General features: G+C 37.3%; 1 protein-coding gene across 2 annotated transcripts in view; it reads left to right on the plus strand.

Moving 5' to 3' along the window:
* ntn1b (netrin 1b) overlaps nt 1–14,442 on the plus strand; it is a 65,275-nt gene that overhangs the window by 46,944 nt on the left and 3,889 nt on the right. For both annotated transcript variants that reach the window (XM_051888538.1, XM_051888537.1), the window contains exon 6: nt 124–198. In XM_051888538.1, coding sequence (XP_051744498.1) covers nt 124–198 — 75 coding nt within the window. The remainder of the gene's footprint in view (nt 1–123; nt 199–14,442) is intronic.

The following is a 14,442-nucleotide window of genomic DNA, read 5'->3' on the forward strand; positions in this document are numbered from 1 at the left end:
AATGGCAGATTGTGTCTTCTTATGCTTCCCCTTCACCTGCAAACACAGCTGAAAAACTAATTTTGTTGTTTCACACAGATTTTACCTGCGTTTCACTAGCTATCTGTCTGCTATCTTCCTCAGACTGTGACTCCCACTGTAAGAGCCCCAAGGGCAAGATGAAGGTCACCATGAAAAAATACTGCAAAAAAGATTTCGGTAAGTAGCTGTTATTTAGAAACGCCTGCTGTCTTTTCGCTTCACGTCACTAGACATCTTTCTCTTCTAGGTCTTTTCTATCTCTCTCTCTCTCTATGTGTTCCCTCTCTCTCATAGCGCTGACAGCTTATTCAGAGGCTAAAGGTTTATGTTATAGCATCAAAGCGTGTGAACTCAGCAGGTTCCTCCAGATGGACACGCTCAAACTGCCTCGCAGCATCTAGAGGACAAAGGGGACAGCTGGTTCCTGTTCAAAGCAGAGATTTCACAAGTTTAAATACTAATATAGTTAATATAATAAAGGACTTATAGAAGTTCAAGAATGTAGTTGTAGGTTTTAAGATTCTTAAAAATCTGGTCAATGCAGGTTTTTATCGCCTTCTTGAGAAAGTAGTACCACACATGAGAAACAGATTACAAAGAAAAAATAAGGTCACACTGCCTCAGTAAACTTCTAATAACTGCTTATTAATAGTTAGTAAGGTAGTTGTTAAGTTTAGGTATTGGGTAGGATTAAGGATGTAGAATAAGGTCATGCAGAATAAGGCATTAATATGTGCTTTGTAAGTACTAATGAACAGCCAATATCCTAGTAATATGCAAGCTAATAAGCAACTAGTTAATAGCGAGAATTGGACCCTAAACTAAAGTGTTACCAAAAATAATACAGAAAACTCCACATATATTAAATTTCAAACTCTATTCAACTATATTAAACTAAAGTAGCTCAATTGGTAGAACAAGGCAACACCGAAGTGGTGGTTTGTTTTGGGGTGGTAAATTTGTTAATATTTTTAAAATACTTATTTTATGTTCACCAAGGCTGCATTTATTTGATCAAATATACTGTAAAAGCAGAAATATTGTGAAATATCATTACAATTTAAAATAACTGTCTTTTGTAATATATGTAATTTATTCCTATGATGCAAAGTTGAATTTTCAGCATCATTACTCCAGTCTTCAGTGTCACATGATCCTTCAGAAATCATTGTAATATGATGATTTGATGCTCAAGAATTACTTTCAGGATTATTTGATATAGAAATTTAGAAAGAACAGCATTTATTTAAAATAGAAATCTTTTGTAACATAATTTATAATTTATATACTGTCACTTTTGGTTGGTTTAATGCTTTCTGGATAAAAGTATTCATTTCTTTTAAACAAATTATACTGACTACAAATTTTGAACGGTGGTATATACAGTATACTGGCAAAATGTATACTTTGAATGCACTAGGTTGCTCTGGATAAAATTGTCTGTTAAATTCATAAATGATATGAAATATGCACATTTAAACTATACTTCACCTTTTATCAGGGCACAATATAACGGCTCTTGCATGCACATGCGGTAGAGGCAGAATCTGTCTTTGACTGCACACAGGTCCTCTGGCTGTTCGCAGAGATGAGAAAAAGAAAAAGATGTTTGATTTCACAGTGTGATATCATAAACTCATTCCTTACTGGCCTCAAGTCTGGAAACACATCTGAGATTTGCGGTGTCCAAGAGTGAGGACTGCACTGCCTCTGCACAAAACACTGCCAAGCTAGAAAGAAAAAATAAAATGAAGAGAGACAGACAGACACACATCCTAAATAGGTGCAATGCAGTCATTTTTCTGTCCTTACTTGAACCGGAAAAATTCTGAACAAACATTAGCTATGTTTCCATCCAAAGCTGAGAATTTAATTTATGTGCACAATTGGAATATCACATAAAATATTTGAGAATAAAGCAGTGTTTCCATTCCATGGTTTTAAGAGAACAAAATCATCACTTCCTGGGAAATTGGTGCAAAATAACTAATAAAATGGACGTTGCTGCAATCAGGGAAAACACTGTGGCTCATACTGTACATCATAAATGACTTGTGCCTCAAAGCACGCAATAAATGCTGTCATGTTATCTTGCATTCGGAGGCATATGGTGTTTGTGAACGCAATCGTGTGAGACGCTTCTGGGAGGTCATTGTACCAAATCATTCTGATGACAGACTTTGGCTCAGAAGTTTCAGAATAATCAAACCAACATTTGAGATGCTGTGCAATGAAACTGAGCCGCTGGTTAGTCCAGTTATCCAATCACAGCCAATGTTGAGGCAAAGTCACTTGAGTTTTTTTTTTGTTGTGCATAGAGGGACTAATTTGGCAAATATGTGTTTCCATCATAGTTTATGTGCATGTCTTCTTATCAGATAAAAAAGATTTTTTATGCACATTTTTAGAATGTATGCCCATCTTGGTGTTTCCATCCATGCAATATCCCAAAATGTGCATAAAAATAGGTGGATGGAAACATAGCTATACAGTGTCCCAATTTGTATGCTATCTGTCCTAAATAGTATGGCAGAAATCCATAATCAAAGTATGAGTAAGCCAAAGTAAAATTGTAAGCTTTGATTATTTACTTTTTGCATTTGACAGACACTTTTATTCAAAGCAACTTATACTGCATTCATAGTATTCATTTTATTATTTAGTACTTTCCCTGAGATTCAACTCCATGACCTTGGTGTTGCTAGCGCCATTCTCTACTGTTTGAGCTAGAGGAATTTTTCCAATACTTTTTTGAAGTGTGCAGCTATAATCCCTTATAGTAATGCAAATATTTACTACAGACTCAACAACACTTTCCCATCACCAGTACATATTGCAGTTGTACCTGGTTACCGCAAATCAAGACTTATATGGAAGAGATGTACAGTTGGGTCTCAAAGTCTGAGACCACTAGAGAAAATGCTTCAGTTTAGATTTTTTGAATTTAGTAAACATTTTTTTTCATTCATTTAAATTATATGGTTAACATCAGTGTTAGGGTAATGCATTACAAGTAAAGCGAGATAAGTAATCAGATTACTTTTTTCAAGAAACTAGTAAAGTAATTCATTACTTTTAAAAATATCTGAGTTACTTTTTCAAATATGTAACGCAAGTTACTTTGTTTTCCAATTTGACTGACACCTGTCCTGTCATTATGCTGAGAGAAATTGTGAGTAAGTGCAGAGGCATTGTGTGAACATGATGGTTATTGTAGTTCTAGACTAAATATGAACATGCAGTTACTTTCACTTGCACAAAAACAGATTCAGAATTCCTCAAAATGAATAAAAACAGTGAAATGCAAACTCAGAATATTGCACAAACCTGCAATAATTAAATATGTTAAATAACACAAATATACTTTATGTATTTAATGTTACTTTATTAACCAATGTCTTTGCTGCTGACCTTCAATGATCCAATTCAACCATACTAATGAGCAATAATGACTTTAGATAAACATCACATTTGTTTCTTTTTTTATTTATAAAGTAAGAGTGTTGAACTTTCTTTTCCTGCATCCTATTCTTCTGCAATCCAGAATGGCAGCACAACTTAAAGGTTTGTTTGAGCTGCGCCCTCTACTGGACAGGCATCAATTTTTATTTCCTTTTGCTTTTGGCGTGAAAATGCCTTTACAGTTGCCAAAAATATAACATTTTTTAATTAAAAAACAAACAAGCAAGCCCGGCCCAGATGAGAAAAAGTAATGCAAAGGTAACGTAACGCATTACTTTCCATAAAAAGTAACTAAGAGTAACTAAAACAATTAGTTACTTTTTTATGGAGTACAATACTTTTAAAAGCAACTTTCCCAAACACTGGTTAGCATTACATTTTACATTTGAAATTGAAAGTTTAAAGCATCTTGAGCTTCAGTTGAAACAAAAACATCTGTACAAAAAAGTTCACATGCACATTGTCACAAATTTGCTTATTTGATCAGTGACTTAGAAATAGTGCAGAAGCAACTTTACTTTCATGTACAAAACTTTGTTTATTTCCTTAAAAAACATTCCAGATTGTCCATGTGGTTTCAGAGTTTTGGACCCCAGTGTATATGAAGACCTCAGCATTTAAATCGAACTGAAATGTGACTTTGCAGCTAAAACTATTGCACACAGAATTAGGTTTATAAACACACAGAGAGACACACACATGTCCAATTTACCCCAATCACACAGGCCATCTAAAGTGCAGTTTCCTCATTAATATAGCACCTTATCTATATTAACATCTCTGTACTTCTCATTACTTTTAAACGACTCATTTACAATCCTTCTCTGTTATCACATTGGCTCCCAAAAACATTTTTAGGCATCTCCTGGGGTGAAGCAGATTAATATAGATAATATCCACAGGTTAAATCAGCAACCACAAAGACTAACTGAACAATAAAATGAAGAAGAGAAAGAGACAGAACGAGCTATTAATGGCATTGCTGGTCATCTACTGTATAGCTGCTATCGTTCAGGCCTGTGATATTAAGTTTCATTTCATTTTCACTCTCAGCCACAAGTGTTCATACTTGGAGGTTGCTCTAATAGGGAAGTCATTCATCATGTTGATGTTATATAGGACAGGTAACATTGGCTAAGCCAAGTGTCCTGACTGCAGTATAAATCTCATTGGGTGGGGTGTATGGAGGGCTAATGGCGTGTCCCGTTCAACCGGCCACCATGTGTGAGAGAGACCCAATGATTTTTCTTTTTCAGCACATAACATATAGGCTATATTTGCAAGTCTGGCCTACTACATTGGCCCAAAAAAAAAAAAAAAAGTATATATTAGGGCTGTCAAAAATAATGTGTTAATTTCTGTGTTTAATATTTTTTGTTTAATGTGCAAAAAATATCTAACAATTAGCACAGCATCCATTTTTTTTAGGCATCCTTTGGCTAGCATTACAGTAGGCCCATATATTCACGCTATCTGGATTCCACTCACCAGCTACGCGAAGAGAATAGTGAGAGCAGCCGACTGAGGATGGTCTGCATCAAGTGTGCCACACATGTCCTGAAAAGCGAAGCCAAACCATTTTAATCACCCCCTGGTGGCTGGTTGCAGTATAGGTCATAAACCCAGCCCTCTCCATGCAATCGAATGGGATGTGAGCCAAACTAAAATATCCAATTACACTTCAAATAATTTTTTTTTTTCCGAAGATGGTTTCTGTCATTTTAGGTAGTTCTTATCACGCAGACGTATGTTCAAGTGTTCGTTTTCCCAATAACTTTGGTTTTGATGCTATAAAATCTGGGTGTAAAGTCATGATTGACAGCTGTGCTTGCGTTTGAGTCTGCGTGACCTTGATTCCGCGGCTCCACCTTAGAATCACTACTGCCCAGACTCCGGCTCCAAATAACGTAATCGGCAGATACCATTTCTGGGATATTTAGGGGCTTTCGCACCGGAGGAACCTTTTCATAGTTCTTAGAACTATTGGCTGAAGTACCCGGATTTTGCCGTGTTCACACCGCAGGAACTAGGAACGATTTTAGTTTTAGGAACTCCTTTTGGGGGAACTAAATTAGCTCCTACTTCAGAGTAGGGTCTAAACCAGCGCTATAGGAACTATCAATGATGTGAGTGTTTGTTGATTGGTCAAACGCATGTCAAACACCGGCACCCGGTATTTTTAAATATTAATATTTTAATATTTTTAATTTTATAACATTTACTTCACAAACATTGAAAACAGTGATAATGACATTTACCTGTTGTCTGCAGGGTTGTGTTGTTTTCTCTGCCTCGATCATATGTAATACTTAAAGTTGTCATAGGAGATTTCGTCTCTTAGCCTCACGTTTTGCTCTATCAGTTGTATAAATTATGCGTTTACATATATCTCCATTATCACGAAACCCACGACACACAACAAACACAGCTCCGATCACTGCATCATCCATTCCCCGGTTTTTAGCGTTTGTAAATGCCACGCTTAAAAACGCGGCTGTCTGCCGCTTCTGAGTTCTTATATTCCCGGTGCGAATGCAACCAGGAACATGGCCCGGAGGAGGAATTAGTTCCCGGGGAACTATCCTAGTGGCTAGTTCCTAGAACTGAGTTCCTAGAGCTATTTGGTGTGAGAGCCCCTTTTGGCTTTAGTTTTCTACAGTGGAAGGAAGTGTGTACGCCTATCCTATGATCAGCCAATCATTAATTCAAGTACTTTTAAACCATTCAAGCGTGATACAAGGTAAAAGATACTGGAACTGGCACCCTGTCTGTAAAACGGCTCTCTGTGACACACACCCAAAACGCGCACACAAAAAGCTGCTTTACAGTATTGAATTGAGTTCTCTTTTGCCTCTTATCCCATTTGAATAGACAAAAACACAAAATTGTCACAATTTCTGTTTTTGGCAAGTATCCTCATAAGACAGTCAAATGAATGTAAAGAGTTTGGAGAGAATTCAGATCCTCGATAGGTCTTAAAATGTCAGCAGCCTGATAAACCTCTCATTAATGTTAGTCAAAGAACAACAATTAATTTCTATTAATTCTATTCTTAAAGGGGTCATATAATGCCACTTTTACAAGATGTAAAATAAGTCTCTGATGTCCCCAGAGTGTGTATGTGAAGTTTTAGCTCGAAATACCCCACAGATAATTTTTTATAGCATGTTAAATTTGTCACTTTGAGTGTGAGCAGAAACACTCCGTGCACGCTTAAATGCAAATGAGCTGTTGCTCTTAAAAGGGGGTGGAGTTTCAGGAGCTCGTGTTAGCACTTAGCAGTGCCTCACATTACCTCACGTAGACACGCAGAAACTGTTCAGCCTTTTATGTTCAAAATGGAGTCGGACAATGATGGAGAGACTCAAAAAGAAGTGACAACATTTTGAATGCAACAGGACGCTTCTGAATGGTTAGTTGATGAATTTATGTAGCTGATGTGGAGTTAACTATTTTAAAGTCATTGATTAGCATATTCTGTCATGATAATCTATAAATCGCTCGTGTGGGAGCTGTTGTAAGATCCTACAGAGCCAGAGAATATATGCTGCATGAAGATAGAACAGGTATAGTTTAGTTTAATTACAGTTATAACTTGTCATTTTGTCATCTTGCTTTTATGACATGCTATTGCATTTGTGTTACGTACTGTATTGCAATAACATGGCCTCGCCACTTTGTTTCGTGTTCTCAGGGGCAGGGTTTATGTAAATTTTAGGGTTAGTGATGTCACCAACCCAGGAAGAAGCTAGTTGTAGTCCCTACCAGCTGTTTGTTGTAGTCCTTAAACAGAGAATTCTTTAAAAGAAAATATCTCCCTTTACATTGAACTTTCAGCGCTGTAACTTTGCAGATGTTGTTTATGCTCTAACAGCAACATTACACACTAACTAAAGTTAAAAAAGTAAAATTGCAATGAACCACCCCTTTAATTACTTTGAGATGAATTCTAGGCCTTTATGAGATGTGAAAACAATGGCAAAAGACTGTATGACTTTATTTTATTTTACTTTGACAATAGAGTGGTGCAGCTGTGACTTGAAAACTCAGAAGACTGATTTGCAAAGTGGCGGATTAGTCTTCTGGGTTTTGACGTTATCCCTGCAACACCGTATTTCCTCAAATCAGATGTTGGACAGGTTTTTCAAGACAAATTTCGACCTCTGCTCATATAACATATGATAGACCAGCGCTCTGCACCCTTGTGCAATGACATAGTGAAACTGCAGTGAACGCTTGTATCAAAGAGGCACAAATTGTCCAGAACTCACAGGACATTTACACTACTGGTTAGTGCTGTTGCATCCAGCTCTGCGTTTCAGTCCTGGCCTTGGTGAAGTTTTAAATCTGTCCAGTGCTGGCGGATGAGACAGACAGAGAGGCGAGAAAGAAAGAAATACTCCCTGTTGATCCGCTTTTGTTCGGCGTCGCTACGGAGACAGCGGTCCGAAAGGGTCGCATTCTCCTACTCTTGGGTGGGGGGAGAATGACAATGAATCAAAGAACCGTGTGTGTGTGTGTGTGTCAGTGTGTGTATGGAGCTGCTTAGCATTGCCACACACACACGGCGGAGGCAGCAGTCAGTGCCCCGGCGTAAGCGGCTGGGCGTAGGGCGTCCCAGCGGGGAGCTCGCAGGAGCTTCAGTGTGGTAATCAGGCGCACTAATTAGATTAGAGCCCGGCTTGTGTACCGCGTGCGGGTCGTGTTCCAGCACACTAGCCGTAGACAGAAAACCAGTGGGACACCTGGCAAATCTATGGGCCTCTTCCTCTTTTTAAATTCATTTCTCTCCCACTCTCAATCAGGAGAGAAATCCCTCACCTTCTAACTCTTTTCTTTCTCTCTTTCTCTTCGCATTGTCATGAAAGAGAATAAAAGTGGTCTCATCCCATTCAGCCGATCTCATGGAGCTTTGGAGATGGATTGCCTCGCTGGCCTGTGCCGTGTGGCCTCATGCAAAAGAGGGTTTAACTTGCCAGATTAAACAGGCCCTATAGACACTTTAACATATTCTTATCTTGTGCCTCTTGGCTTGTGGTATGTATGTATAGCCAATTATTCTATAATATCACCATGATATATCAGGATTTTATGCCACATGGTAAGTAAAGAATCTAGAAAGGTCAATGGTTTTAAACTAACATTAAGATTTAGATTAGAATTATATTATATATTTAATATATTTATCAGGAAAACTGTATAATCTATTTTCATTATTCTTCAAGTCACCATGAAATAAAAGTGTTTATTATAAATGATTTATCCGTGCACATCTTAATTTATAGTCATGTGTCCTCATAATCTTTAATCAAAATAACTTCCTGTACCCTCTTGCTGTGAGATCTTTTCTCTTCTCTGATGAAGTGTTTACTGGCGTGAGGGCGGGGCAACCTGTCACTCACATGACATCACAGCAATAGCAAACCACACCCATCCACTTAATTCCCCATCGACAAAATCAAGTCCCACCCTACATTTTCCCGTTTCAGTTGGATATACATCACAATAGGGAAGAAACGACTATTACAACTTCATGTCGACTTTAATCAGCTTGTTGTCTTTGCTACATTTCTATTGTCCTGCAGTGTGACAAATACATTTTTACTATTTTTTAAATACAAATATTCCATGTAGTCAATCAGTTAATATGAGCTCAACATGCATAATAATTATAAAATAATTAACATAATGTGGTTTAAAGTAATGTTAGATGGACTATGGCATGTCAAACCACAGGAGGTGAAAGCATTTCATGTCAACTACCCACAAATAGAAATCATTACAATAATTCATGCTGAGACATGAAAGGCTTTGAATAAGAACATTTTATTGAGTTCACAGGACACTTTGGAAGATTGTGATGAGAAATGTTTGAGCTGACATTGAAGAATTAGATGATGTATATTAAATTAAACATTGATGAAAATTAAATGAGACTTAAACGAACTCCATTAAGTCCTACGAACTCGGAAAGAGCAACTTTTGAGCAATAAAAGTCATAAAACTTTTTGTTTCTCTCTCTCTCTCTTTTTTTTAATTTTTTTTTTTTAAGAGCTGCATGTTTCTGGATAAATTGATGTAATTTACTAGAGGTTCTGACAAAATGTTAATTGCTGCAGTCTATTTAATTAATCTGAATGAATTTGTTTCATTTACTAGATGAATCAGCGTTTTTTTTAATGAATCTCTTTGAATGATTTAATGACAAATACATTTTTTAACAGTCATTTTGACGCCACCTACTGGTGTAGTAATGTAATTTATACATCATTTATACATCAAAAGGTAATTTGCTCTATTTTGATTGCTTCCGTAGACATCAGTGTTTATATCCGAACTATAAACTTTTATCCCAGTTCTTCTGTGATATTATGAATATCTGAACCACAGAAATAATGATCGTTGTAATTTAGGAATGAGATCGCGTGGGTGTTTGAATCGAGATAATCTTTTAGTGATTAATCGTGCAGCTCTAGTTTTTATACAGAATTAATACTTCTCATCTGGTATCTTGGTAAATCTGAGCACTCAGAGATACTCTTTGCCTCTTTGTTTACTGATGTCTTTTTCTCCTTTTAATTTCATTGCTGATTAGGAGAATCTGTCTACTAAAAAGATCTCCTTTCTCTTTCATATTTTCTCTTTATAACTTCATCATGGGCAGAAATAAAGTTAACTTACTAACAAAAATCTTTCATTTGCTGAAGAAAATAGTCTTTCTTATTACCTGGACAAATCTGGAAAGCGTTTGCCACCCGCATGGCGTATCTGAGGCTCAGTACTGGATTCAGACAGGAAATGTGCCAGTTTGGCAGGGTGCGATGAAACCAGTGCCAGTGATCACACAGCATTAAAGCGTCGTGCAGAGAGAGGGAAAGATTTGATATATTATAGTAACACGCTCTCAATATAAGCTCACTTTATGCAGTATGTGTAAAATAAACAGTGATTACATCACTTTTAATATATTTTCAGCACAAAGCCTTTAGGTTGGTTCTCCTTGTGTTTGTTCAAATGTTATACAATATACGCACTGCTATGTGGTTGCTAAACTGTTCTGTGCAGTTGCCAGGATGTTGCTACAGTATGTGGTTGTTAAAGTGTCTTAGGTGGTTGCTAAGGTATTCTAGATGGTCGCCAGGATGATGCTTTGTGGTTGCTTATGTATTCTGTGTTGTTGCCAGGGTGTTGTTCTGTGGTTGCTAAGGTGTTCTAGGCAGTGTTGGGGTTAACGCATTACAAGTAACTTGAGTTACGTAATCAGATTACTTTTTCAAGTAACTAGTAAAGTAATGGATTACTTTTAAATTTACAACAAAATATCGGAGTTACTTTTTCAAATAAGTCACGCAAGTTACTTTATTTTTCCATTTATTGACTGACATGTTGAGAGAAATTGTAAGTGTTGTGTGCGCTGTGTGAACATGATGGTTACTGTAGTTCTAGACTAACCGTGAGCGTTTAAACAGATTCAGTATTCCTCAAAATCAATAAAAACAGTGAAATTCAATCTCAGAACATTACTAAATATGTTAAATTACACAAATATATATATGATATATATGATCCAATTAAACCATACTAAATGAGTTACTTTTTTAGGGAGTAGCGCGATATTGTAACGCATTACTTTTAAAAGTAACTTTCCCCAACACTGATTCTAGGTGATCACAAGGACAATGCTATGTGGTTGCTAACATTCTGAGTGGGTGTGAGGATGTTGCTATGTGGTTGCTAAGGTGTTCTGGATAGTTTTTAAGTGGTTACTTATGGGATCAAGTAAAAAGAGTCAATTAAGTCAATGGTATATAGAGTTCTGTTCTTCGAAATGGAACTTTTTAGCCAATTTGATCAGAAAAAAAAACACAATTTAGCAAACACCACTAAGGAGTCAAAACAATTGTTTTCAACCTTCTTAAATAAGCTCAAGAACACATTTTGAGTCAGGTTTCAGCTCGCTGCCGTCTCCTGCTGTGAGGAAACGAGAGCGGGTCAAGAGCGAGACCCGGAGCAGGATTCTCACGCTGCTCTTGGACCGGGCACCGCCGGCCGGGCTCAGATAGCTCATGAGGTCGAAACACATCCGCGATTCTTCTGGCACCTTCTCTGTGGCTGGGATGATAAACAGTGGCCCCCCTCCTCTCTCAGACGTGCTACCCTCTGCACACCCTTCTTTTCTTTTTATCTCTTGTTATTTGGATGGCGAAGCGGGCTCTGGCCCAGAGAAACACAGGCGATGAATGGCGGGGCTGTGGGAGTGCGTTCTCTCAAATTGGGTGCAATTTGCTCGCAGCCTCCCCCCCGCTGCTCAATTGGGACATTCCATTCAGCGATCGGGGCGATCCTTGCCTCCCTCTCTAAAGAGAGTGTTCACATTCAAGAGCGCAAAGAAAGAGCGCTAGGAAAGAAAGAGCACTTCCTGTGTCATTTTCACACAATGCTGTAATGGCATATTTCTTAAACATGATGTGCCACTGGTTCACGGGTTACTGGCCGCAGGGTGTGTGTGAGTGTTTCAGGGCAGCACTGCGATGCCTCCCCGTTACTCACCGGGTCCATGCTAAATGCGTAATCGAGGTCTTTTCCCCCTCTGGGCGTCCTCCCCGTGTGAAACCACTTCACGTCAAGTACAGATTAGCTCGCAATCTGCGAGTCTGATGATAGTTAAAATGCATGACCCGAGGGGATTTCTGCCGACTGGGTTTGTTAGCGGTTACCACATGGGCTGGATGTTAACATCTGACGCAGAACTGTTTGCTCCGTAGCTGCGGATACCTAGCAAACTGTGTCCAAAAGACTGAGACCACGCTTTTTTTTTTCTTTTTTTTTTCCATTTAAACCTGTAAATAAACATTTTAGGATTTTGAAGGATTTTTCTGAAAAAAGTTCAAATTTATAATTATTTGTTTTTAGTTAAACTAAAATAATTATGCATTTATACATTTGAATGTTTTAAGATTTTGAACAATTAAAAACAAGATAAAGTTAAAATAGAATTGTTCAAAATCCTAAAACATTCAAAACATTTTTACTTTTATTTTTTATTTTAAGGTTTTAATTAAATATGTTTTTTAATAATCTAATTTACATTAAATTAAAAATCTTAAATGTATAATTTTCTAATTTATAGTATAGTAATGTTTGAATTTATATTCAAAACCTCAGACCTTGCTATCTTGGCAAATCTGAGTTGAGATCTCTTCAGAAACACAACATGGTGAAATGAGCTCCCCACCCCTGTCTTAAAGTCACATAAAAGCTACAAGTTTCACACAAAAGATAATGAAGAGAACGGAATGGGCAGGTCTCCATCTTTTCCGTTTTATCAGTATCAGGAGATGGAAGGAAAGTGTTTCTATGGCAACTTCCATTGTGCTCAAACATCACTTTAAGTATACTGTGGTTTTACCAAATGATACTATGGTAACTGTGGCTGTAAAATAGAGCAGTGCTTCTCAACTGGTTCTGCTTCAGGACCCAGATAATGACTCAACCTAGTCCCAAAACTGCTTATCTTAGAAAAATAAACTATTTCTGGAATATTCAAAATTAAGATATTTAATTATACCAACCATAATTTGTTATTAACGATAATAATAATAATGTATAAATTATGTAAATATATATCTACATATAATGTATTATGATTTTTGGTGTGTATGTGTTCCTTTTATTATTTCTCTGTGTATATAAAAAAAGATCTGACTGTTTATGATACTGTTGCATTATACTGTCCTATTTTGTTATATCTCAAACAAATTTTGGATGGATGGATGGATGGTACGATAGAGAGAGAATGATAGACAAGTAGGATAAGATAGATATAACGATAGATTGATAGAACAATAGATAGACAGACAAGTAGGATAGATAGAATGATGGATGGATGGATGGATAGAATGATGGGTGGATGGATGGATAAAACGATGGATGGATGGATAGATGGATAGAACGATGGATGGATGGATGGATGGATAGAACGATGGATGGATGGATGGACAGAATGATGGGTGGATGGATGTACAGAACGATGGATGGATGGATGGATGGATGGATGGATGGATAGAACGATGGATGGATGGATGGATGGATGGATAGAATGATGGATTGAACAATGGATGGATGGATAGAACGATGGATGGATGGATGGATGGATGGATGGATGGAACAATGGAATGAACAATGAATGGATGATAGATACAGTTGTGGTCAGAATTATTGGCACCCTTGGTAAATATGATCAAAGATGACTGTAAAAATAAATCTGCATTGTTTATCCTTTTGATGTTTAATTCATAAAATTAGCAAAAATCTAACCTTTCATTGAAGGAAAAGAATTGAAAGTGGGGGAAAAAAATCACATTATGAATAAATGTTTTTCTCCAAAACACGTTGGCCACAATTATTGGTACCCTTTTATTCAATACTTTTTGCAACCTCCTTTTCCCAAGATAACAGAGTGTTCTTCTATAATGCCTGATGAGTTTGGAGAACACCTGACAAGAGATCAGAGACCATTCCTTCATGCAGAATCTCTCCAGATCCTTCAGATTCCAGCTCCATGTTGGTGCTTCTTCTCTTCAGTTCACTCCACTCATTTTCTTTAGGGTTCAGGTCAGGGGACTGGGATGGCCATGGCAGAAGCTTAATTTTGTGCTCAGTGACACATTTTTGTGTTGGTTTTGATGTTTGTTTTGGATCATTGTCCTGATGGAAGATCCAACCACGGCCCATAATAGGATTTCTAGCAGAAGCGGTCAGGTTTTGATTTTTTATCTGTTGGTATTTGATAGAATCCATGATACCATGTATCTGAACAAGATGTCCAAGACCTCCAGCAGAAAAATAGGCCCACAACATTAAAGATGCAGCAGTATATTTAACCGTGGGCATGGGGTACTTTTTATCCATGTGTGCACCAAACCCATCTGGTGGGTTTGCTGCCAAAAAGCTCTTTCT

The sequence above is a fragment of the Ctenopharyngodon idella genome, chromosome 3 (genome assembly GCF_019924925.1).
Source record: "Ctenopharyngodon idella isolate HZGC_01 chromosome 3, HZGC01, whole genome shotgun sequence".
NCBI classification, from domain to species: domain Eukaryota; kingdom Metazoa; phylum Chordata; class Actinopteri; order Cypriniformes; family Xenocyprididae; genus Ctenopharyngodon; species Ctenopharyngodon idella.